Source organism: Pseudorasbora parva, chromosome 3, assembly GCF_024679245.1.
Source record: "Pseudorasbora parva isolate DD20220531a chromosome 3, ASM2467924v1, whole genome shotgun sequence".
Classification (NCBI taxonomy): domain Eukaryota; kingdom Metazoa; phylum Chordata; class Actinopteri; order Cypriniformes; family Gobionidae; genus Pseudorasbora; species Pseudorasbora parva.
The window spans coordinates 8993232-9017689 of record NC_090174.1 but is presented as its reverse complement, the minus strand read 5'-3'; the positions used below and the strand labels follow the sequence as shown (position 1 = coordinate 9017689).

The following is a 24458-nucleotide window of genomic DNA, read 5'->3' as shown; positions in this document are numbered from 1 at the left end:
AAATGATGTTAACGCCCTCCACCTATCTACAAACGTTCCTGCTGGATCCTGCAGCCAATCGGGCAACCTCGAGTCAGAGGGGAGGGAGAGAGGGGATACACCAGCAGTAATAGTTTTGGCCACAATCTTCTTTTAATTTGGATGTAAATCACAGTAGGGGAGAAGCAACTTCCATTTCACTTTGGCAAACCGTTTTGACTATTATTTCCCAGGATATGAATTCTCACGGGTTCAAATTCTAATTCTTGATATATGATTTTCACTAGTAACAATGGCAATTTTTTATATCTGAAATCACATTTCCACTGGTAAAAACTATAATTCTTGATATTTGTATTACATTTTCACTAAATGTGCTTCCATGATTTTAATTGTTGATATAAAATTTTTATTTCTTAGTTGAAATTCCAATTTCACATAAGAAATGCAATTATTACTACTAAGATTCATAATTTTTATATTAATACTTTACTAGTAAAAAATAATATTTTTGAAAATGTATTTCTGATATCAATCATTAGGAGAGCAATTTCAGGTATCTAAAATGTCTTTCTTACTAACAATCACATTCATAATTGACCCAAGTGACAATCAAATTATTTATACCAAAAATGAATATTGATACTAGTAGCAAAAAAAAAAAAAAAAAAAAAAAAAAAAAAAACTAGTAGCAATTGTTATCAAAAACAAACATTTAGTATGGCAAGCCATTTTCACTTTTATTCATACTCAGTATACATTCTTGTTATTTGCTGCCAGGGTCATCTAGCAACTCTCCATTGGCTTGCGAGCTTGAAAAACCAAACTCTAGTCAGGCCAATCACATCATGTAGAGCTGGTGGGCAGGCTTAACATAACGATGGCCGATTTGCGACAGTTCCCTAAATCCGCGCTCAACTTGAAAAAAAAAAAAAAGCTGGAGAACAGCGGCCTTTCTAATCGGCTTTGGCCGCGACTCTGGAAGACTTGAAGTTAAGCTTTTTGTTGAGAAAAAAAATTCTTAAAAAAGAAGATGTGTTCTGAGTTTTGCCGACTGGATACGGCAAACTTTTAATCTATCAGCTAGCTCCGCTTCACCTTCTTTGTTACTCTGGTTGGTTGTAGCGCTATCCTATTGCGTGCAGAGGGAGTTTGAAAGACAACTGTTTATCCCGCCCCTCGGATTGAGCCCTGCCAATGGTGTGTTCCCAGACCAAACATCCTTATGTGGGTCTGGCTTATCAGGCTACTAATTCTTGATATCAGTAATTGTATTTACACTAGTTAAATGTCATCATAGGCTGCCATTCAAATTCAATTGTTGATATCTGTTGATATCAAAATATCTATGGTGACATTTCACTAGTGAAAATAAAATTACTGATATCAAGAATTAGTTTTTATTAGTTGAAATTGAATTGTTGATATCAAGAATTCAAATCCTGTAAATTAATAAAAGTCAAAACGGCTTGCCATACTTTTAGCACTAGTAACCATGTAAATATTGATATAAAAACTTATTTCTTGATATCAACAACTGAATTTGAATGGGAACCTATATGGTGACATTTAATTTATGAAAATACAATTACAGATTTAATTTGAGTTTTAACTAGTTGAAATGTAATTCTTGATATAAGAAATTGCCATTGTTCCTAGAAGAAGTTTTATTTATATATAGCACCTTTTCATAGCTCATGAAAAGGTCGCTTTACATAGTGCTATACATTTGCACAACCACATACACAATACAATCACAGGGATTATATAGCCTTATTATTCAAAATACATATTATATATAGGTATTTAATCATGAAGGTAGACAAAGATGATATATTACGAAGTGGAAGGGGAAGCAAATTCCATAATTTAGGAGCATTAACACTGACCTACCACCTTCAGTGGACAACCAATAACGAGGAATGGACAAAAAACCAAGCTCATGATGATCTGAGGGACCGGGCAGGAGAGCAGGAGAAGAGTAGATCAGACATATGGAGGTGCAAGACCATTTAATGCCTTAAATGTTAGAAGTAATATGAATATGTGATGCCACAGGTAGCCAGTGAAGATCATACAGTAGAGGAGTTATGTGAGCAGAGTGCCTGGTGGAGGTGAGAACAATACAATAAGTATCTTACAATAAGTTTTTTTAGGAAGACCAAGAAACAGAGCATTGCAATAATCCAGAATTTATGTAATTAACGCATAAGTGAGAGCTCTAATAGTTTCTTACTAGTAGAAATCTAATTCCTGATATCAAGAATTAGCATTTTAACTACTGAAGAATGAATTTATATCAAGAATTAATATCCTGGGAATGAAAAAAAGTTAAAAACAGCTTGCCATAGATGTCACGTCAACAACTACTGAAACATGCACAAAAACAATAGCATGCCAAACTAATACTGCATATTTTATTAGGGTTAATGTAATAAGGAGAAAAGAGTTAAAATAGAGAATGATGTTTTAAAGGAAACATAAATGCCTTTAATAATATCATAGATCTTAGTTGAGAAAATAAAATACAGCTTGCATCCATTCATATTTGTACATTTTCATTGAAATTAACTTGGAATATTTTTGTTCATCAAATTAAATAGTGCAAATAGTGATTTGAAACATTAAATAAGAATTCATTTTTAATCTATTAGCATAGTCCATGATCATTCATGTTACTGAGAAATATTTTTCATAAGCTTATGTAACATGACATAACATAAGTAAACATAAGCTCTTTGTTTTGTGTTAGTTACAAAACTAGCACTACAAAAACACCTCTAGTTTTCTTTATTTTTCTTCTTCTTTCCTGAATATTCTCGCCTTCTCTTTCTATACTGACCCCCACCTCCCCCCTCACTGCGGCCAGTGAAGCTGGGCATCGGTGGCTCAATCTCTCCTGGACGTCCCCCTCTGTCTGGGACGCTGCCCATTTGTACCTGCAGAAACAAATATTTTGCATAATTTGTTCTTAAAGTAAAAGTTTGTATTGTACAATGTCGGAATTATATGTAAATTAACAATGTTTACTCTTTCTCCGTGTGACCAGGGGGCTGTACCATGATTGTAAATTAACAAACTCAGGGTTACAGGATTAGTTTTGAGTTAACAAAACCAAACCAATCTATTCAGGCTTTGTTGGTCCCATGATACTGATCATCAGCTTTCTGTCAACTCAGGCTTTAATCCTGAGTTCAGGTGACATCAGCAGTGAATAGCCAATCACACGCTGCGGATCACTGAGATTCACTTCTCACGAGAGAAGCAGCAAGATTAATTTCGCTCTTCTGCAGAATATTACATGATTGAAATATATTAAGAATTTAAACAAATTTACACAGCAAGAAAATAGCTATTTATGAAAGAGGACAACTAAAAGAAAAAATATACGTCAATGCAAGTAAAAGTTATGAAGATAGTTATAGAGAAAGAATTGAACGTTTAAGCTCTGTCAGCTTCTTAATAGATTTTTTTTAATAGCTTTGTTTATTGATTTTAAAGCTTATTTGTATGACTATATAGGCTATTAATATTAATTTTAACAAAGTGCCTATTAATTATTAATTTACTAAAATGATAAATGTGTGATTGATTAAGGGTATAATAATTACATAGATTATATCTAAATCATTCAAAATTAATATTGTATTGTTAAAAGCCAGACGTTTTAGTCTTTAAAAACGATTTGCTATGTAGTGACCTTTAATTTGGAGCAGAAACAGGGGAGTGACTTTACGGCATCAGAGGTGTGTAACTTTACTCACAGCTGATTGGTCCAATTTCAGTTTGAGATCTCTTATCCAGGACATAACCTGCCCTGGAGCAGGTTAGTCGTGGAGCGTAAGTTACTATGGCGATGAACACAGCTAAAAGCCAAATCACTTTAATGGTACCTAAAACCCAGGATTGGCACAAACTAAGCTTAAACATATCTGGCTAGCCAGCTGAACCGGCTTCATGGTATAGGCCCCTGGACAGAGAAATTCATGTTTATTTGTCAGCAAAAGTATGATGGATGACGCAAAATGCATAATTGAGAGATCCAGGGCTTTTGTGAAAACTACAGATTGTACTTTCACATTTTACTATCCCCGCCCACGGACAGTCGGATTGACAGAGGGTTATTACTACAGGGGTTGACATTAACTTTTCTGCTCACCAGCCACAAGTGGTTTTCCAAAGTTTCTAGCCACTCGTTTTTCACTGGCAATAATTTTGACATCAATACCATGGGGAAAACTGCCATATATTTAAAAATTTGGCAGCATGTATTCTCACTTTAAGACCTGACGCATTGATCCATTATACTGTTACACGTGCGTTTTCTTCCTCAAATATTTACGTTTACTTAACATAACTGACTGTATTTATGTGAACACTCCCCAAGACCAGCATTTTGACATTATTTTGTGTGTATTTAACCGTTTCAGGTCAATAATAAGCAGCAAAAAATTACTCAGCAAAAAATTTGTACTGAGAGGTGGATTATGCACTTTGGGTGTGAGCAAAAAATATGTGGGAATAAGAACAATTATGCGCAATATGCACAATCCCACACCGAAATTCAAGCCCTGTAAAGGCCCATTTACACCAAGAACGATAACTAAACTGATAACTAACTGTATTAGCATCTACCTCAACAGATGGTCTGTTTATGTTAAGCTTGGTTTCAATGTGTGTACCACTTCATTGAACATGTTTTTGTTGTTCTTGTTGCATTTAGAAAAGCTTTAACCAGCAGATGCTCAGCACGCTATGTTTCAAGCAAATCCAGCCAGTGTAATTGATCTGATAACAGTGAATTTAGCTGACATAGTCCATATAGTAGAATAAAAACCAACACCTATTCTGTGTTTGAAATTGCCTCCTATACCCTCATTCACTATTTCCTTCATTACTCCACTAATATAGTCCACTCGAAGGAGTGACACCGCCCAAATCTCTGCAACTTCAAAGAAATCAAGACAATGTTGTCGAAACGAGCGCTGGACATCCGTGGTAATTTTATGAACAATTGTTTTATATCCATTTATTTGAAAAGAGGGTTTAAATAGTCAAACAGTGGTGTATTTTTCTGGAACTCAGTTATTAATTTTTCTGCAATGTCATCTGTCATGCAAGTCCTTAAATTAGAATGGATTCTGATTGGCTGACAGTGTTTTATTGTTCCATAGTCTGGGGGAAAAAAAATTCTGAAAGAGATCACAATGATGTCGTTGCTCTATATTGTTATTGTTAGCTGTGGTGTGAACTCTGCTATTCTTTAATATTGAGAATTATTTTTTAGAACTATCGCTATCATTATAGTTACTGTCCTTGGTGTGAATGGGCCTTAACACCAACAATAGTCCTCCTGATTGAAAGTGAACTATCCCCTTTTATATAATTTTCCTCAATGATGGAAAAAAGTGAATTATTGCTACTATTAGAAGCAAAACTTTGGTGAAGGGCACCTTGTGAACAGCTGTTGAAGGCCCTGCTTTAACTGGCCTAATGCGAGACTCGTCCTCTCTGGTCGCCAACAGCATAGCAATGGAGATGGAGGACTCAGGAGAAGGTGAAAAGGGTGGCATGGAAGAAAGCACAGCACTGCGCTCCTTGGGGGGAAAAAATTAAGAATTTGCTTAATGAAACAAATATTATTACACATGCTTGAAGGTTTGCAAAAAAGATATCTTAGTACCATTGCCCTTTCTCCCCAAGCAAAGGATTGTAGCGTGACATAAAAACGCTTGATCATCATTTGGCGCCGACACTCATAATCCTTACAGAGAGCTCTGTTGATGTCACTAATCTTTTTCTAAGAGTGAAAAAAATATTGTGAAAATATTTGTTCTGGAATGGAGTTCTGGAATTGTTAAATGTAACCTTTGTAATACATACCCATTGCTCAGAGTTCAGTTTTGCATTCAGTAACGCTTCTGGAAATTCACCTTCTGGAAGTGATGTCAGCCGTGACTCCACCTGAATGAAAGATTTATGAATTTATTTATTTTCTACTACTCTATTACTTCTATTCCTGTCACTCACAACATCACAGCAATAGCAAACCACAACCACCCAATAAATTCCTGATGGATGAAATCAAGTCTCTATTTTTTTCTCAACCGAAACTGCTTGACACGCATAAATGAACCTCATTGGTTCTCACACGTCAAGCAAACATCACTGAGCTTACCACAACCGCTCAATTCACATGGATTCGTTTTACGATCTCTTTATCAACATTATGAAGCGTCAAAGTGGTAGTTGTGTAGCTGTCAATGGAGGCACAGAAAGTGCTCAGATTTTATCAAAAAGACTTTAATTTGTGTTTCGAAGATGAACGAAAGTCTTATGGGTTTTGAACGCATGATGAGGGTGAGTAATTAATGCCAGAATTTTCTCTGTTGGGTGAACTTACCCTTTAAAAAGGTTCTTCTACAGTACAGCTGACAAAACGCCCCATTTTGAAACCTACATATTTTTGTATGTACTAATTACTAGACATTCACTGGTGATCTGTTTCCTACCTCTGCACAAGCTTTGCTCATCTGAGAGTCTTTTTCTAAGCCAAGAGTCTGGAACAGCTCTGCCAGATGCTTATTTACTTCTTTCCAGTTAGTTTTATCCTCTTCCACTTGACTGATTTCCTGACGCTCATCTTCGCCGCCAGTAGTAAGACTGTTCCGTTTTCTTTGCTCTTTGCCATTTGTCTCACCGGTGTGATCTGCATCTTCTGGGTGACTCTCTCTGTACGTCAGCATACGCACTGCCATCAGCTCGGACACCAAATACTCTGTGAATTGGAAAATAATTACACAGTAGCTCCTCACAGAAAATCCAAAAAAATGCACAAACTGAGAACATCTATCACCTCCCTACCTTACCGGTCACTCTGAACAACAGAAGTGGGCTAAGGTGCTCGGATACAAGTGCATTTTGAGGACAGGACATCTCCTTCAGCACCTCCCTCAACTCCCCGAACAGAACTGCACCACCAACTCTCCGTGCTTAAAGCACAGTTACATTTTATGCATAATACCAGCAGAAAAAAATGGATGGTTAAACAACGTTGTGCAAGATGTTGTTTTAAAGGCAGGAAAAGTCGTTTTAATTGTTAATCCCAGCTAGAATTAAAGCTAAACATTATTATTAGATTTAAAAGTGCAGGTCTATTAATTTAAATATGATCCATGGAAAACAATCGACTTAAAAACGACATCAAAAGGTGGAATAGGATATACAGAACAGGACTTGGTTTGGTTACCTGGCACATCAGGAACACTTTTTCTTAACTCTGAGACCAACCAGGTGAGCAAAGGGCAAGGCAATTCGTCACATTTACATTTCTTCAGGCACTCTCTGCTGTTATACCTATGTAATATTAATACAGCTGTGATTGTTACTTGACAAGAACAATACATCGTTTTTATATCGCTGTTTATTTTAGCGTTACTCACCCCAGAGCTTTAATTAAAGCGATTGCGCCAGTATCTCTCTCCATAGCAACTGTACTTCCTTATTCTGCATTCACGCCTGTTGGTTGTAAAATGCAGTAGAAATCAGGCTACGCAGATAGATAACCTATTGCAAGACTAAAATAATCGATCGAAATTGATGCGCTCCACAGTTCAATCGTCCTAATCATTACCCCCGTAAAAAATAGGTCCTAATCAATAGGTGGACAGATTCCTTTGGTTCTAAATGTATCAATACGATAAGAAACAAAACAAAGAGTGTGATTTAGACACCTAACAAACAGACTCACTCATCTATCGCTCTTTTTTTAAAACTCGCAAATAAATAAAAATGTACAAATTAAAAAATAAAGTAAATATATAAAAACAAATACGAGTAGAAAAGTCTCTTTTTCGTAATAAATAATATATATATATATATATATATATATATATATATATATATATATATATATATATATATATATATATAATATATATATATATATATATATATATATATGTCGACATTTTTTTTATTTTATTTTTGTAAACCCCTGAAACTTTTGAGAGCGCTTATGTTTGGCACTTATCCCAGTTATTTTAACTGGGACAAAATCAAAATAACAAATGTATTTAATTCAATTTTATTTAATTTTAACATTTTATCTATACATTTCGTTCACTGACAAAAAAGTGTCAAAATAAAAATACTAGTCCCAAAAGATTAATAGATCAGTGAATAGATCAAGAAGGGAATGGATCAGTGAGTGAAGAGAATAGATCAGTGTATCTGACACACTAACATTGTTTTTATATGAAAAATAAATAAAACGGAAGTTGCGATAAGTTCACGGCGAGGAAACTAGGGACTGCGTATGATGATTACGATTGGCCAGAGCTGTTTTAGAAATTGTTTTTTTCAACGGCTCTGTGATTTGCTACAGCGGGCTTTAGACAGACAGCAGCTTTAGCCAATCAGCTTCAGGGACCGAGACCGCTCAGACCCTCGCGAGACGGAGGAAGTGGGCTACCACGGTCACCCTCCATTTTTGATACAACCGTAACGACAATTTGCTTGAGAGGGAACTGACAGATAAAGGTAAATATTTTGTTTTCTGCAAACACTGGGAAGTATTTATGTTTTGTAAGTGACTTAAAATCGGGATTTTGTGATTTTAGAGGATGCATGTGACGCGGGTGCGTTCGCGCGCACATTACTTGACTCCATAGTTCGCGAGTTATCACGTATGCTAAGCGTGCATTGAGTCACAGGCTACGATTAACCATGCCACTACATTGTTTTGACACTTAAACGAATGGATTTGGTCCGTGCATGTTGTTGTATTTAATGCACTAATGCCTAAATGCTTATTACAAGTCAGTGAAATTATATTTAAGCTACAAAGACCTTTATAGCCTCTGTTAGCCAGTTAGCTCGCGGGCTAATATTTTAGCGATTGTGAAGATCCGCTGAGCGCGTACAGTAACCAATCAATGACTCGCGTTTGTTTACTCTGATGTACAGGCGCACAGTTTGGAATAAACTGCAGGGGTGCATGAACAATGAGTGGGCTTAATGTGAAAAAGCTCAAAGTCAATGAGCTGAAAGAAGAGCTCCAGCGACGAGGCCTGGACACTCGCGGGCTGAAGGCGGACCTGGCGGACCGATTGCAGGCGGCACTGGAGGCCGAGGCGGCGGGCGATGCACCATCGGGCGAGCAGGACCAGGACTATGAGGCTGGCGGGGATTCTGGAGAGGGGAATGACGACCAGGAGGACGGTAATAATGCATGTTTTTACGTGTATGTTTGACCTGGCTGTGTTCTGAGGCAGTAATCCAGGCTGCTGTTGCAAATGGAGATGCGCTTCACAGAGATTAGGAGAGATTATTATTTATAAGGAGCGCCTGGCAACGTGTATTACTACAATTGGGGGTTTAGCTTTTGCTGGAGGACATCCTTCTGTGAAATAAAACAAGCACTGGCGGATTTTTAAATTTAGGGGCAGTGTTTCTATTTGTGGAAAACTTAATTTATGATTCAATTCTTTCAGTAAGAACCTTTAAAACGCCATTGATATGTTTTAAACATTTCTATTTTATATGTATATTGTTAATATATATATTTAGGATTAACACTAAACGTAGTGCTACTTGTTTTTAATTTACATTACTTGGTAGTTTGTGTAATTACACTGTAATAAGAACACCTTAAAATAAGGGCAATCATTGTTGTTTTTTGTGAATACATTGTCGTAAAATAGAAAATAATAATAATTAAAGTCCCAATTGAATATTTCTGAATGACTACAAAAGTGATGGAAATTCGTTGTTGAAGCCATTAACAACAAACAAAATTACAGCTTTGACTTTCCTAGCCTGGAAAAAGCTTTTAGTAAAAAAAAAAATCAAATGCATTTTTTGAAAGTACATTATTACAAATGTAATGTTATACATTTCTTAAGTGACCCATTCTTTTTTTTTACATGCACAAATTGCTGCATAAACAACAAAACATGGATTCACACATCAAAAACAGAATAAAATTATATCACGAATAAATGTGCAAAATATGTTCTTTAAATAGTTAATAGATTAACAAAATGAATGAACAAGTAGCCCTAACCCTACTTTTCTACGTTTACTACGTTTCTATGCTGCGTTTCCTAACTTTGGTTTCTGTTTCAGTTTGCTTAAAGTTTATCTAGCTACTTTCAGTTTTCATTCTTGTTCTGTTCTGAATACCATCAAATTAAACTATTTTTTTTGTGGAGGGAGGGGCACTAAAATGGCCTATTTTTATAGTGTTTATAATATTTGTAAACATTTTGCTTTATTTACCGGTATTTTACATTTATTTCTGAATGTAATGATAAAATGCATTTTAAACCATGATTTAATCGATAGTGCTGAACTATCAAAATTCTTACTGTAGGTTAAGGATTAACCAGTTATGAGCATCCCTAATATAGTTAAGCTGAATGTTTTATTTATTTCTATTTGTGAATACATTCTTTTTAAAGTAATTTAAACAATTCCTTGAGTAATAGTGTATGACTTGAAGTCATGTAAATGATTTAACATTGATGCAACATCATTTTAATTCTGCTTAATTTCTCCACAGAAATTGCAGACAGAGAGAAAGATTTTGGAGAAGAATCCAAGGCACAGTTTGATGATGGCAACAGCACAGACCTCTACCAGGGTGGATTTGACGATCAGGGAAATGGGAGTAACGAAGGCAACGAGGACAGCACCGAGACTCCCATACCTGCTTTTGGAACGAGCGATTATTCATCGGATGCGATGCCGGAACAAATGACAGAGCAGTACTCCTATGACCAGGATGAATCATCAGAGGCCAAGCAGCCGTACCGTGAGGAAGTGGCCGGGAAGCACTTTAAGAAGCAGGATGAGATGAAGCAGGAGGATGAGGAGACTCCTTCACAAGCAGAGCCACAGGTGGAGCAGAAGTCAGATGAGCCAGCATCACGGCAGATCCCAGAGGGAGACTCGGGTCAACGCAACCAGCAGGAAGAGTCTGGTAAGCCTTGTCAGGTGTTTAAACCACAAGGGGTGATTTTCTCTAATAGTTGGACTACATTAGCATAGTGTTTTATTACTAGGGGTGTCCCTGACTAAGGATTTACACATTCAAATCAGAATTGTCGAATCTCTATGGTCGACTGATAGTCGAATCATCTGTGTGTGTGTGAATGGGTTGGGAGGGGCAGAACACTAGTCAGCAGGACGGTAAAACTATTTTTATTTTCCTTTACACACTGCACACGGGGACAACTTTTAATAAAGCGACCAAAACTGCTTGCCAACTCATAGACGAACTGACAATGTTTTTTTTTTTTTTTAATTTAAGTTTAAATAAAAGGTAAGTAATATGGTGGATAAACATTTGTAAAACGTTTTCTCATAACATTTTAAAGCCGCGATCAAAGCTACATTACACAAATATATTAAAGAACATTTTGATAAATAAACCTAAAAAAATACCTGCCTAGAGAGGAAAAGAACACTTTGAGTGCGTTAACATGCACGTTCTTAAGCAGATTGTTCCTAAAGGTATCTCTCACGGGACACACACATTATATACGCACAAGCTCAATTTTGAATCGACTTCTGACAGAAAAGCTGCACGATGAGGGTATCTTGTAGCAAAGGGTGAAATCAGTATGTACATTGACGATTTGAGGGAAATATAATATAAATTTAATATAAAACCTTGAAATGGCGCTCTGGCGCAGCAGGATTTAAACAACTTCCTGAGTCGTCGCGGACAGGCACCGAATGCCGCCACCGGTGTGCGTACAGTCATTGAAAACGTGTTCGAATTTTAAAGTTGCGACACTGGTGCGAAGCTCAGCGCCCTTCAAGGGGTTGCACACCGGACACAAAGCTCAGCGCTGTGCCATGTCTTTAAAATATTGAGCACCCCCCCATATTGCCAAAATGTTATGATCCTCGTTTCATAACACCCGTGAAGATTCGACTGAGAGATCAGTGGTGGAATCCGGCTCCGCATATCGAATCTTCGACTATCCGGGGTCACCCCTATTTATTACTAAACATTTTTTTTCTTAGCACATTATTCAATAAATAGTTTGCCCAAAAATGTAATTTCCTGATTATTTACTCACTCCCAGGTCATCCAAGATGTAGATGACTTTCTTTAGCCGTAAAGAAATGAAGAGTTTTAATGAAAACATTCCACACTTTTTCATCTATCTAATGCAAGTCAGCAGGGATCGCCATAGTCCAAAATCCATTTTTAGGCAGCTTTATTGTAATCCACTTGACCTCTCGAGTGACTTATGCAGGTTAGGAAGGTCATGCTTGATGTAGGCTGGGATCATGTGGATGGAGAAAAATTCTGGAATGTTTTCCTCAACCTTATTTCTTATTTAGCTGAAGAAAGAAAGTCATATATTTTGGATGGCCTTGGGGGTGAGTAAATTATCAGTATTTTAATTTTTGGGTGAACTATTCCTTGAAGTAGCCACACAGTCCACACACTTGATCATTAGCTATATCAAAATCCCTATCAAGCACATCCATTCACTTGGCAGGCATATATGCAACACTTCTGGCAGCTATTTCGTGCATACAAGACGAAGTCCCATGTATTTGAATGGGGGAATCCTGGAGTCTCAAAAACTGCTTGCTAAACTCAGAACTAAATAACTAAATAATTTCAAATCAGCAACAAAATCTGACATGAACTGTCCCATTCATATTCAAAGCTAGTAGTTAAATGTGGTCTTACCATTTTCATTTGATGTTGCTCATGATGTATTATCCCAATCTTTTAGAGAGTTTTGAGGTGAAGCCTGAGTATAAACCTGACGAGGACGCTCCACAGCAGGCTGAGCAGGCCGGTGGTGACTGGGATGCACAGGCTAAATCAGAGGATGATAGAAACTCGTCTTACAGTCGCAAGAGGTCATATGACGATAGTCGAGGATACGGTTACTATGAGCATCGAGAGGAAAGAAGGTAAATTATGCCTCCTTGGATTTATTTAATCTATTTGTATTGCTCAGTCTCACAGTTTTCTGGTTGTTGTAGGGGACGATCACCACAGCCCCCAGCTGAAGAGGAGGAGGAAGACATTGATGATAAACTCGTGGTTATAGACACCTGTGAGTATAATTAACAAGATATTTTTTTGTGTGTGTGACGTAGCTGTTATTTGCAGTGCTGTATTTTCATTACATTGTGTCTACATCAGACACAACTGTTGTCTATATAAATGCAGTCCATGAATAAGACAAGGCATCAGTTCACCGCATCCAGTGTAGACAACATCACTGATTATAATGGGCTCTATTGTCTTTTGTCATGCCGCTCGTGTCCGGTGTAGACACGGTGTTAGGGATGCCCAATACTGCACTCATTTATTCATTCTCATTAAAATGCTCCGATACCATGAAACGTGCACAGTGTTTGTGTCCACACAAAGAAACGTGTGCAGAATGGAGATATCTAAGATTAAATCTGTATTCATGATGTAAATGCATCTAATTAATTTAATCTTAAATATGAAATTTATAATTACGCCTGAATGGCTGCATTATTTGAATTAAAACATAATAGTATATGTAAGTACAACTGTTACGTGACTCGTATTATGAGCGGTTCCCTGTTTTATTCCAGGAAAACGTCATGCGATTGCTGTGACTGCGCTCTGATAATAAAATAAAAGATGAAATATGATAGAATGATAAAATAAACCAATACATTTAACAGACATAATTAAGCATGAAAATTACTATAGGAAATTTCATTTAAACTTTATTTTAATGTGTCCTTGTTCCAGTAAAATCATACACGGAGTAATTTTAAACAGGAAGTACTCACTAATGGGTTAAGGTTACAATTAGAGTTTGTTTCAGAGTTATTTGCATGTAATTATGCATAATTTACTGTTATTAGTATATTAGTATAGCAAGTACATGTAAGTGTTACCGAAATATCTATTTACTAAACAACTTTGGCCAACTAACATGATTGATTTCTTATGGTTTCTCTACCCAACAATTTTTTTATTACACATGGAATAAAAATACGTATACTGGTATCATCAGCAACTGCCAAAAAATGAAAGTATCATTCTCGTTCTGGGAAACGGGGTATCGGAACGTCCCTTATTTACATGGTTCCTGGACACAAAATATGTTATTTAAAATGTGGTTGATAGTTTCATATCCAGTATTTATACTGAATGGCTTCTGGTTTGTTTGTCTCTAGATAACTGTGACCTGCATTTCAAAGTGGCTCGTGACAGATACAGCGGTTACCCTCTGACCATTGAGGGTTTTGCCTTCCTGTGGTCAGGTGCTCGAGCCACTTATGGTGTTACCAAAGGACGTGTGTGCTTTGAAATGAAGGTAGCAAAGATGCGATTTTAATACGAGTTTTGTAAACCAGTGTCATGTTTGTTTTCCTTGGATATCTGTAGAGATAAAAATATTTCCTGTTGATTTGTTTAGATAAATGAGGAAATCTCAGTAAAGCACCTTCCTAGCTCTGAGCCTGACCCTCATGTGGTGAGAATCGGATGGTCCTTGGATACATGCAACACTCAACTCGGTAAATGACCATATTTCAAGGCAGTTCTGATACCTAATGCCTTTTTCTTTAGTGTGATAATTGTAATTGTAGTTTAAGTAATTTATTAACTTTTTTATTTATATTATAGGCGAAGAGCCCTTCTCTTATGGGTATGGAGGAACTGGCAAGAAGTCCTCCAACTGTAAATTTGAAGACTATGGGGAAAAGTTCAGTGAAAATGATATCATTGGCTGCTATATTGTAATTGTTTTTCTCATATTTTCTATATTACATTAAACATAATGCATCTTAAAAAGATCTCAGACACTGAATTAACCTTATTTCCTTTCTTTTCCCCCACTCTGATTGCTTTTCATAGGACTTTGAAAGCGGTGATGAAGTAGAGATGGCATTCTCCAAGAATGGCAAGTCGCTGGGCCCATGTTTCCATGTCTCTCGAGAGGATCTGGCCGGACGTGCTCTTTTCCCACATGTATTGGTGAAGAACTGTGCCATAGAATTCAACTTTGGACAGCGAGAGGAGCCCTTCTTCCCCAAGCCAGAAGGCTTCACCTTCATTCAGGATCTTAACCTGGATGACCGAGTCAGAGGGACACTGGGACCTGCCAATAAAACTGATTGCGAGGTTTGAATTGACTGTTAACATTTTAGAGAAATTTTGTGACAACATTACTTGATATGAATAGTACAATTATATTTGCTATTTTGTTAGTCATTTTGAGTCACGACCAAAATAGCTGAATTATATTTTTTAAAAATGTTTTCTTTGATTTTGCAATTATTTAAAATGCATCTGATCACTCTGCACAATAATTTGGAAAACAGCAAACTTTGCGAAACAAAATGTGTCACTGCCAAAACTTTTGGCCACAACTGAAGAAGTTGTTGTAAACAGATGTTGATACAAGTTTTGTAAAATGTTGCCTCAAAATGTTTTCTTCTCAGATCTTGATGATGGTTGGTTTGCCTGGAAGTGGAAAAACTACCTGGGCCCTAAAATATGCTGCAGAGAACCCAGACAAGAAGTACAACATCCTGGGCACAAATGCTATCATGGATAAGATGAAGGTATGGCTGCTGAATAATAAGCACTGTTATTATAGCACCTGTGCGTTGTAAAGCCATACACATTCAGATGGAAATCTTTGCCTGTTTAAATCTAAAGGATGGGAAACTCATTTACACCCATTGTCCTTCAGTGTTTTTAACTTCAACATAATCAAACACCTGCTTGTAATTTTCTAGTAATCCTTAATACTTTGACTAACTGATTTGAGCTAAACTCTGCAGGACCATTAGGCTCGTGTTGCTCAGTTCATCCACCAAGAAGTCGTTTTTGGAAATATGTTGTTCCTCCAATTCAAAGTCCACAAAATAAAGTTTGTGTCGTTTACGACATTTTCAGGTCATGGGACTCCGTCGGCAGCGCAACTATGCCGGACGCTGGGACGTGCTTATTCAGCAGGCTACGCAGTGTCTCAACAGACTCATCCAGATCGCTGCCCGCAAGAAGCGCAACTACATCCTGGACCAGGTACTGTCATACTTGCCTGTCTCTGTGCTGTCCTCACAGCTAAAGCTCTCCCCTTCCTCCTCAACCCTCCTCCCCAAAAAAAACCCCACATCACTGCTGCTCACTGATGCACATGTTCATTAATGCACTTCTGCTCTTTCTGTAGCTTAGTCCAAAGCATTGGTTAGCCTATTGTGCTCCTGAAGACTTGTTTTTTTCAGTCCTTATTTCCTTGTCCTGAACATGTTGCTGAATTATGATTTGTTTTGTTTGGCATAAACATTAAAAACGAGCAGTGAAAGAATGCAGTATAGTATGTTGTCACAATGAATATTTTTGACTTTATGTATTGCCTTGTTGTAAAGAGATTTTGCCACACTGTACAAGTAGTCCATGACATTAGTAAGATGTTGAAAAACAAGTAGTCACTGCCTGGTGAGTAAGAAAACACCTTCTGTTGCTATGTAACTGTAAAGAAAACGAGAACTTTTCATTAGATAAACTTGGAACTTTACTTGAATGTTGTTTTTAAAAATGAATGGCAGGTAAGTGGAAAAACTAACCTGCTTGAAGTTTGCAGGTAAACAGTTGCAGAGGTTGTAAGGTAGGTAAGGTCAAAGGACATGCTAATGGGTCCTTAAGGAGACTGTGAGTATGAACAGGTTTGTACTCGATGTTTGTCCGTGTCGGGCATTCTGGTCTTTTCAACAACGGGTATATAAAGGTAAGTGAGGGGGCCCAGGCAGGCAGTGCATGTGTTTGAAATCTAGAAGTGAGGGTTAATTTACATTCCCTGTAAATAACGGAAATGTAAGATGATTTCCTCGAGTATATAATGTCTAAATCTCAGTCGTTGATGTTTAGAAATGATTGATGTAGTTGCATTAAGAGCATGGCTGTGTTTGGTAAAACGGTAGACTGCTGTATTAAGCTGTCTCATAAGAATTTAATTTCATGTAAATTCTTGCAACTAGAATAATTTAGAGTATAGTGAGAAACTGATAGACCAGTTGTTTGTAACAAGCTTCTCATAAGAGAGCGGCTTCTGTTAAAAGGGCTAGCTTGAGGGAAGCAGAAAGGGTCCCCTGTACAATGTCAGTCATTCATAGACTCTCATGTGTCGGCCCGGTTCACGGTAAGTCAGTTGGGGTTGTGAGAGACAACCGCTAGTCATTCCAGAGCAGTAACTATAGACATGAAAAAAAACTCTCTCACTTTCATCGTTGCAGGAATCCAATTCCCCTCCTATGGAACGCAAAGCCGTAACAAAAGCAAATAATGAACAGCTTCTACTTCTTTCTTGTCACCATTGCTAGACAAATGTATATGGATCAGCCCAGAGACGAAAAATGCGTCCTTTTGAAGGTTTTCAACGCAAGGCTATTGTAATTTGTCCCACGGATGAGGATTTAAAAGAGCGAACGTTAAAGCGAACTGATGAGGAAGGGAAGGATGTTCCCGATCATGCTGTGTTAGAAATGAAAGGTAGGAATGCCATGGATAACCAAAACAAATGTTCAAAACTACACACCAGATCTGCTTTTGCTGTTTTTTTGTTTTGTTTTTTTAATTTTTATTTTAAGACTTGGAAGAACCCACCCGTCCCTCCTTCTGTTAAACCTTTTTGCCAGATAAAAGAGCTCCTCTCATCTTTTTTTCATCTCTTCCTGCCCTGTTAACCACATTTTATTGCATTGTCTCTCATGCCATTGCTCACCACTGCAAACCAGCTCAGATAATCAGGATTGAGGAACGCAATTGGCTCTGGCTCTCCAATTCACTTCAGCAACCAAGCAGTTTGTATTGGCTGTACTATTTAATGTAAAATAATTTATTGGACAGATGCCCATAGCTAGTTATTTTGCGTGGACACCTTTCATAACCCTCTTTTTCTGGCAACTGTTTTTAGTTTAATTTCATTCCCTATGGCCCCCTACATTGTCCTCATATTCCTACTCTGGGACAAGGGTTTTCTTACCCAGCTAAGGCAACATTTGTCCTAGAGCATGTTACCTTTATCACCACATGATCCAGTTCTCTCTCTTTCTCTCTCTGTCTCCTTGTGCTGTCCCCTCCCCTGTATTTTTGCTGTCACCATTTTATGGTGCTGATTATGATTGTCTTTTGCCGGCACAGCTGTTCTGTCTCTCATTGCATGCCTCTGCTCCCGCAGCGAACTATGTTCTGCCCGAGGCCGGCGAGTTCCTGGATGAGGTGCGATTCGTAGAGCTTCAGCGGGAAGAAGCCGACGCCCTCATCAAGACGTACAACGAAGAAGGCCGTAAAGCAGGCCCTCCCCCGGAGAAGCGATTTGATAACCGCCAGGGTGGTTTCCGTGGCCGTAGCAACTTCCAGCGTTATGACAATCGTAGTGGACCTCAGGGTAGTAGAGGTGGCTACCAGAACCGAGGCGGCTCTGGAAGTGGAGGCTTCCGAGGAGGAGGTAGGCGTGTTGAATTTGCTAATTCTGTGCGTTTCAAATTTAGGGTTAGTAAACAAAAGAAAATAATACTTTTATTCAACAATAAAGATACCTGGAATGTTACAAACAATATCTTTTTAAAATAAAGGAGTTTTAAATAGAAAAACAAATGCTTTTTTTAATAGAAAAAGTTCTTACTGTAGAATCCTGAAAAATGTATCATTGTTTTCAAAACAAATATTAAGCAGCACAACTCTTTACAACATTGATAATAAGAAATGTTTATTGAGTAGCAAATCAGCATATTAGAATGATTTCTGAAGGATCATGTGACACTGAAGATGCTGAAAATTCAGCTTTGCATCACAGAAATAAATGATACTTTAAACTAGAAAAGAGTTATTGTGAAATATTACAATATAAAATATTAGTGCTTTTATTTTTGATTAAATGAACAAAGACTTTGTGATCATTTGCCTTTCAAAGACATTAACGCTGGTTAAGTTAAGTGGGGTTTTTTTTCCCGAACTGATTTTGATCAGTTTTTCAGATTTTAATTGAGTCTTGGGATTTAGGAATCGATATGTCATCCGGTTTTCAGTTGATGAATGAAAGGAACATTGTAGCGTGCCTCCCATCCAATGAATCACAATCTTTGTGCTTTGCTAGTATTGATATGGAACAAAGTTTTAGATTTCAAATTACATCCATTTTATTACAAAATTCAAAAACAAAAGTAAAGTTTTGGTGCTGTGGCGCGAGATTGCTCTGGCGCAGCTTAGCCCAAGAGAAGCATCAGCGCGGAAGTCACATGAACTGATCTTTTCTTCCGCTTAAATACCAGTTACGGCATGAAATAAACCTAAATGAGCATCTGAAAGTGAGTTAAAAGAGAGTACAACTTACTGAAATCCACATCATGTCAATGGAATCGCTCAATTAGTGTTTCATCTGTGGAAAGACGGCAGTAAAACAGTAATGTCACCTTTACCTTAGAAAAACCATATCCAGTGTCCATAAACTTGTGCTAGTCAGCTAGAAAAATGAACTCTAAAGAGGAACATTTTGTTTAATATATGCACAATATTACATATTCATTGTAATTTTTTGTTCTTATAGATTTTTAATACATGTATGAATAAGGATTTGAACGTAATGGACTATTGTTTCTTAGCGAAGGCTTTAAAGGGCTAACTTAAAAATCTAACTCTAATTATTCCACATTGACATGCATTATACGAGCAACAGTTGGAGTTAAAAATCTTCATTTGTGTTCTACTGAAGAAACAAACACACCTACATCATGGATGCTCTGGGGGCTAAGCAGATAAACATAACATTTTCATTTTTGGTGTACTATCCCTTTAAGAGAACATTCAGGCAAAATCATAAAGTAATAGGGTGGTGCAAGTTATCCTTTTAGGGTGATGCAAGTTATCCTGATCATATCCTGGTCTGGGTTTATTTTGCGTGTTTTTGTTTTGTTTTTTGACTAGGGGCCTATTGCACAAAACTAGGATAAGGGATTAAGCCAGGATATCATGTTGATCTTGTCATCTGTGTGCAACATTTAGTACGCCACTGTCTTGTAAACGTACCCTGAAGGCACACTCACACCAAGAACGATAACGAAAGATAACTGTATATTAGCGGATAAATTGAGCCAGGATCACCAATATATCCTGGCTTAATCCCTTATCCTAGTTTTGTGCAATAGGCCCCAGTTTACTTTTCTCTTGATCCTTGTTTATTGTTCTGTATTGCTGGTTAGATACTGGCTACAAGAACTAGATGTTGATAAACACTCTGCTAATTAGGATACAACCGTGGAGGCTACAACCAGAACCGCTGGGGATCAAACTACAGGGATGGAGGCTCAGGAGGCCGTGGTGGTGGATACAACCGCAACCAGCAGTCTGGAAGCAGTTACAACCACAACCGTCAGGGCTCCTACAACAAGAGTAGCTCTGGAGCAAGTGCAGGCTACAGCCAATCACAGGTAATAGGACTGGGCTTACATTACCCAAGAATCAGTTTAGGGATCCAGGAGTTATTGCTTGCATATTATATTCTCTTTTTTGTTTCGTAGCCTCAGTCTTACAATCAAAGCTACACCCAGCCCTACAACCAGAGCAACTACAGCCAAGGGTACAACTATGGCAACTACAGTCAGTACCCAGCATACAGCCAGAGCTACAGTCAAACTCCAGCGCCCACACAACAGACCTACAACCAGCAGCAGCAGCAGCAGCAACAGCAGCAGCAGAGCTACAATCAGCAGTACCAGCAGGTGAGACCATCGGTGGTAGAAACCGCAACAGGCATCAGGGTCAGGCTAAAGAGGACATTTTTGCACCCTGGAATTAATTTCCAGGGGCATTTTTATCTCTGTATGGGCAAATATTTATGAATACTTTATCAAATGCATACGTGTTGTCTCACAACATTTTATCAACATCAACAGAAGCCATCTTTACACTGCAAAGATGGAACAGAAGCTGCATCTGATATGGCACGTTTATTTACACAGACTGTTGCATGCTGCTTATGTACTTACGCAATTGCCTAAATAAAGTAGTCTATATAAATTATAAAATGAAAAAATGTATACCTAAATCAGTATTGCCAGTGATTGCTCTTGATATTGTAATAATGATTATCAAAATCGTTGCATTTTGGGAAATTGTACGTCATATTTTTTTTAAATCTAACAACCGTACACATTAAAAAAATCGTTATTTAAAAAGACTTTCTATTGGCTGTTTTAGTAGCTTGCAAGAACAAAACAGTTATTCATTTTTGGAGACCCGCCCCCGCCCGTACCCGCAAGGTTTAGCACCAGATCTGACCGTGACCCGTGAAAATATCAAAATTAAATCCGCACCCGTCCAGACCCGTTAATATTTGGCCCGTTACCCGATCCGTGCCTGCGATAAATCACACACGCTAAAATCTTTCAAATTAAAATGCTTTATTTTTTATTTTGAACCTTTCTCAACATCAACAGCGTCATGAATGGGCTAATGAAACAGGCAAAAATGCCTTTAAAGACTCGTAGTCAACAATTTCATATACTCTACTCACCAACTTTACTTTTACTTCGTCCATTGCTACTCCTGCAACGCTCGCTCCTTCTGGGTTACGAGAGGCATCAACAAAAGTTTCAATGTCGCAGTGGTGGTGACGCAATGATGGGTCAAATGGCATATCGTTGTTGCGTGTATGTGTAATGGTAATTTGGACATAGAAATTGTAATAGCCTACAATGTTCGAGGGGGGGAAGAAGGAGGCGGGAACCGGCGAACATTTAAAAGACTTTAACCAAACAAAACGAAGTAACGTGGGTAGTCCCTCACGGACATCTGCCACATGCACACACATAATAAAACGTAAACACAACTCAATGTCAAATCCAGGTCTGGTGATCTCTCGTCCTTATATGCCTCCGAGCTCCCTCAGAGGACTCAAGACCGGTGTGGCTCGCAGGTGACGCTCATTCACAATCACGCCCCGGTCTCGCTTGCTCTCTCGCTCGTCCACCTCGCCACAGAAATATTGCACATATTTTTCATCCATGCTACTACCCGCCTGCACAGAGTTGATTATCCGCCCGTGAATTTTATAAATGCCACAATCCACCCGTTTTAGCCATTTTTATTCGTCCCGTTGCAGGACTCTGGAGCAAAGTACATTCCTTATCACTGAAGTGGTCCATTAATCAGTCTTGTACAAGTTTAAACTTGTTACAATAAATCAAGGTTGTTTACTCTTAAACAAAGCTCTCATCGTATCAACACTTGGTTGTTTATGATAAGAGAATCCGCGAGAGTGCAGAATTCAGTTGGTGTGTGTGTGTGTGCAATGATCAAAACGGCCACCAGCGGTGTCTAATCTAAACACCTCTGATTAGCCATTGCTTTCATATCTCAACAGAAACGAGTATAATTAGTTATACTGCTCAGTGCGGCAAAAACATGTAAAAAGAAATCTGGTGCAACATGAGCAGATCTAAATGTAACGCCGCAGTAGAAACGTTCCATTAATGTTCACATTTCTCTTTAATCGCAGCCATAAAAAGATTTCTGGTCCTGAAAGGTATTGTGTTGTTGATGCATGTATTTTTATACATTTGTTTTACTTCCCTCAGTACGCTCAGCAGTGGCAACAGTACTACCAGAACCAGAGCCAGTGGAACCAGTACTATAACCAATACGGCAATTACGGCAACTACCAGCAGGGCGCCCAAGGCAGCCAGGGTGCTCAGGGAACACAGTAGTAGCATCGCAGCCGCTTCAGACGGCCCATTCCCTAAGCAGCATTCCTCATGCCTTTTTTGTGATCCTTCCCAGTCTTACCATTTCCCCCACCCCTGCTCTCTGTAAAAGTTTATTCTCTCCCTATTTATGCCAACCTTAAAGGTAGCCACATTTCTGTGGCCCTCCATTGCTCTTTGAGTTTTGGCGGCAAGTATCCCTTTTTAGATCTTCTACTTAATATTTGTTTACATGCTTGATCTTTTTCTTTTCCTTTTCTCTGTGTACTTGTAGATGAGAGGTTTGACTTTTGAATTTAGTAATGTGTGGTTTAGTCCGCTCCAGAAAGCTCACACTATGATGTGCTTGAATGTTTCAAAATAGAGCAGGTTAAATTTATCGAGGAAGCTCTGCACGATTAGATTTGCATCTGATGTATAGAAAGAGAGGGGCAGGGTGTTTCTGTGTTCCGATAGTTTTACCACTGATTTTATTTTATTTTTTATCTTGTAAGATTAAAGAACCACATTTTGCAATTGATGGTTATGGGTATTGTTCTGTATATGATCATATGCCTGTATGTACACATTGATGTAAGACCATGTAACACTTTTGTCTAGGTACATCATATTGGAAATTTTAATAACCTAAATCTTGAATAACAATTTTCTGATGTCTCAAGCCTGTGAAGGTTATCATTTCTTTTTATATAGCATTTTTAAAATGACTGGTCTGATGCACATCTATTCCCATGTTGCAAATTAGTAATGATCCAAAATTAGTTCCTTGTGTGGATATGTTTTTACCTTGTGTCTTGTCTGTAAAGCAGTATCTGCATATGGTTTTGTGTCAAATCAAAATGCATTATTTTGTATTTGAGAATATAATCAGAAGAACCATCTTGTGTTCTGTATTTTTGTACAAGAGGAATGTGTGAAAGCTAAAACAAACCTCAATCTGTCTGAAACACAGCTTCAAATGTGGAACAAGTTAACAAAAACGTCAGCTGTTAGCACAAAGTATGTAAGTACAGCAAATTGTACTCAAATCATATGTATATGTACTTAAATTAATAGACGACATATTGAATAAAATACGTTTTTAGGCTGCGTTCTGAAAGGTTTTTGTTGAGCAAGAGTGAAAATTATAAGTAAATCTGTTGTAGGAATACTATAAAAATAGGTTTATTCGAAAATTTATTTTTATGAATATAAAATATACATAGAAAGAGCATTATGGTTATTAAAACGCAGGCATTTGAATTTGCTTTAAAAAAAAAAAAAACAAGATAGCAATTTATAAACATTTCTGAAGCTGAAAATAAAATATATTGCATGACTGAAACAAATTAAAAGTTTCAGTTTCATTCTGACAAAAGGAACATTTAGTGCCAAAATCAGATCAAATTTATTCTTAAAAAAATGTTTGACAGGGTAAATGTTATGGGGGACAGTATAGTGTGCCTACATTTCGATATGCTGTCGGACTAAATATCTTAAACTGTGTTCTGATGATGAACGGAGGTCGTACGGGTGTGGAACGACATATTAGGGCATTAATGACATCAATTTCATTTTTGGGTAAACTAACCCCTTTAATGATCTATTGATTTGACTCGTTTACATTTTGTCATTTTTGAGAAAGGAAACAAGTTAGTAGGCTACGTGTAGCCTTCCTTTAATTGCAGAGCTCCACTATAACTCCACCCTAGGCAAAGTTACTCAGCAGGTTTAATCTCACCTGAGTTACCCTAAGCGAAAGTAGC

The 24458-nt window shown here is 37.7% G+C and overlaps 2 protein-coding genes across 2 annotated transcripts; one reads left to right on the top strand and one right to left on the bottom strand.

The window, feature by feature from the left end:
- Nucleotides 1-2444: 2444 nt before the first annotated feature.
- Nucleotides 2445-7602, bottom strand: im:7138535 (uncharacterized protein LOC797998 homolog). The gene is made up of 8 exons (XM_067437758.1): nucleotides 7422-7602; nucleotides 7229-7335; nucleotides 6849-6971; nucleotides 6492-6757; nucleotides 5863-5943; nucleotides 5663-5779; nucleotides 5433-5576; nucleotides 2445-2918 (listed from the first exon to the last, which is right to left on the bottom strand). Exons 1-8 carry the CDS (start codon nucleotides 7463-7465, stop codon nucleotides 2760-2762), a joined length of 1041 nt encoding a protein of 346 aa, XP_067293859.1. The 5' UTR covers nucleotides 7466-7602; the 3' UTR covers nucleotides 2445-2759.
- Nucleotides 7603-8365: 763 nt separating this feature from the next.
- On the top strand, nucleotides 8366-23592 carry hnrnpul1l (heterogeneous nuclear ribonucleoprotein U-like 1 like). Its single transcript, XM_067437757.1, has 16 exons — nucleotides 8366-8520; nucleotides 8947-9201; nucleotides 10544-10963; nucleotides 12744-12927; nucleotides 13000-13073; nucleotides 14182-14321; nucleotides 14424-14523; nucleotides 14633-14745; nucleotides 14864-15130; nucleotides 15451-15573; nucleotides 15911-16039; nucleotides 17335-17503; nucleotides 18192-18461; nucleotides 20258-20439; nucleotides 20530-20730; nucleotides 22588-23592. Exons 2-16 carry the CDS (start codon nucleotides 8985-8987, stop codon nucleotides 22714-22716), a joined length of 2718 nt encoding a protein of 905 aa, XP_067293858.1. The 5' UTR covers nucleotides 8366-8520; nucleotides 8947-8984; the 3' UTR covers nucleotides 22717-23592.
- The last annotated feature ends 866 nt before the right edge of the window (nucleotides 23593-24458 follow it).

Coding starts and splice junctions, on each gene's coding strand:
- im:7138535 (XM_067437758.1), bottom strand. CDS start 7,465: ATGGAGAGAGATACTGGCGCAATCGCTTTAATTAAAGCTCTGGG. Junction 6,758..6,848: donor TCTGTTGTTCAGAGTGACCG/GTAAGGTAGGGA, acceptor TCCAATTCACAG/AGTATTTGGTGTCCGAGCTG. Junction 5,780..5,862: donor AACTGAACTCTGAGCAATGG/GTATGTATTACA, acceptor TTTCACTCTTAG/AAAAAGATTAGTGACATCAA.
- hnrnpul1l (XM_067437757.1), top strand. CDS start 8,985: ATGAGTGGGCTTAATGTGAAAAAGCTCAAAGTCAATGAGCTGAAAGAA. Junction 9,202..10,543: donor GAATGACGACCAGGAGGACG/GTAATAATGCAT, acceptor ATTTCTCCACAG/AAATTGCAGACAGAGAGAAA. Junction 10,964..12,743: donor CAACCAGCAGGAAGAGTCTG/GTAAGCCTTGTC, acceptor CCAATCTTTTAG/AGAGTTTTGAGGTGAAGCCT.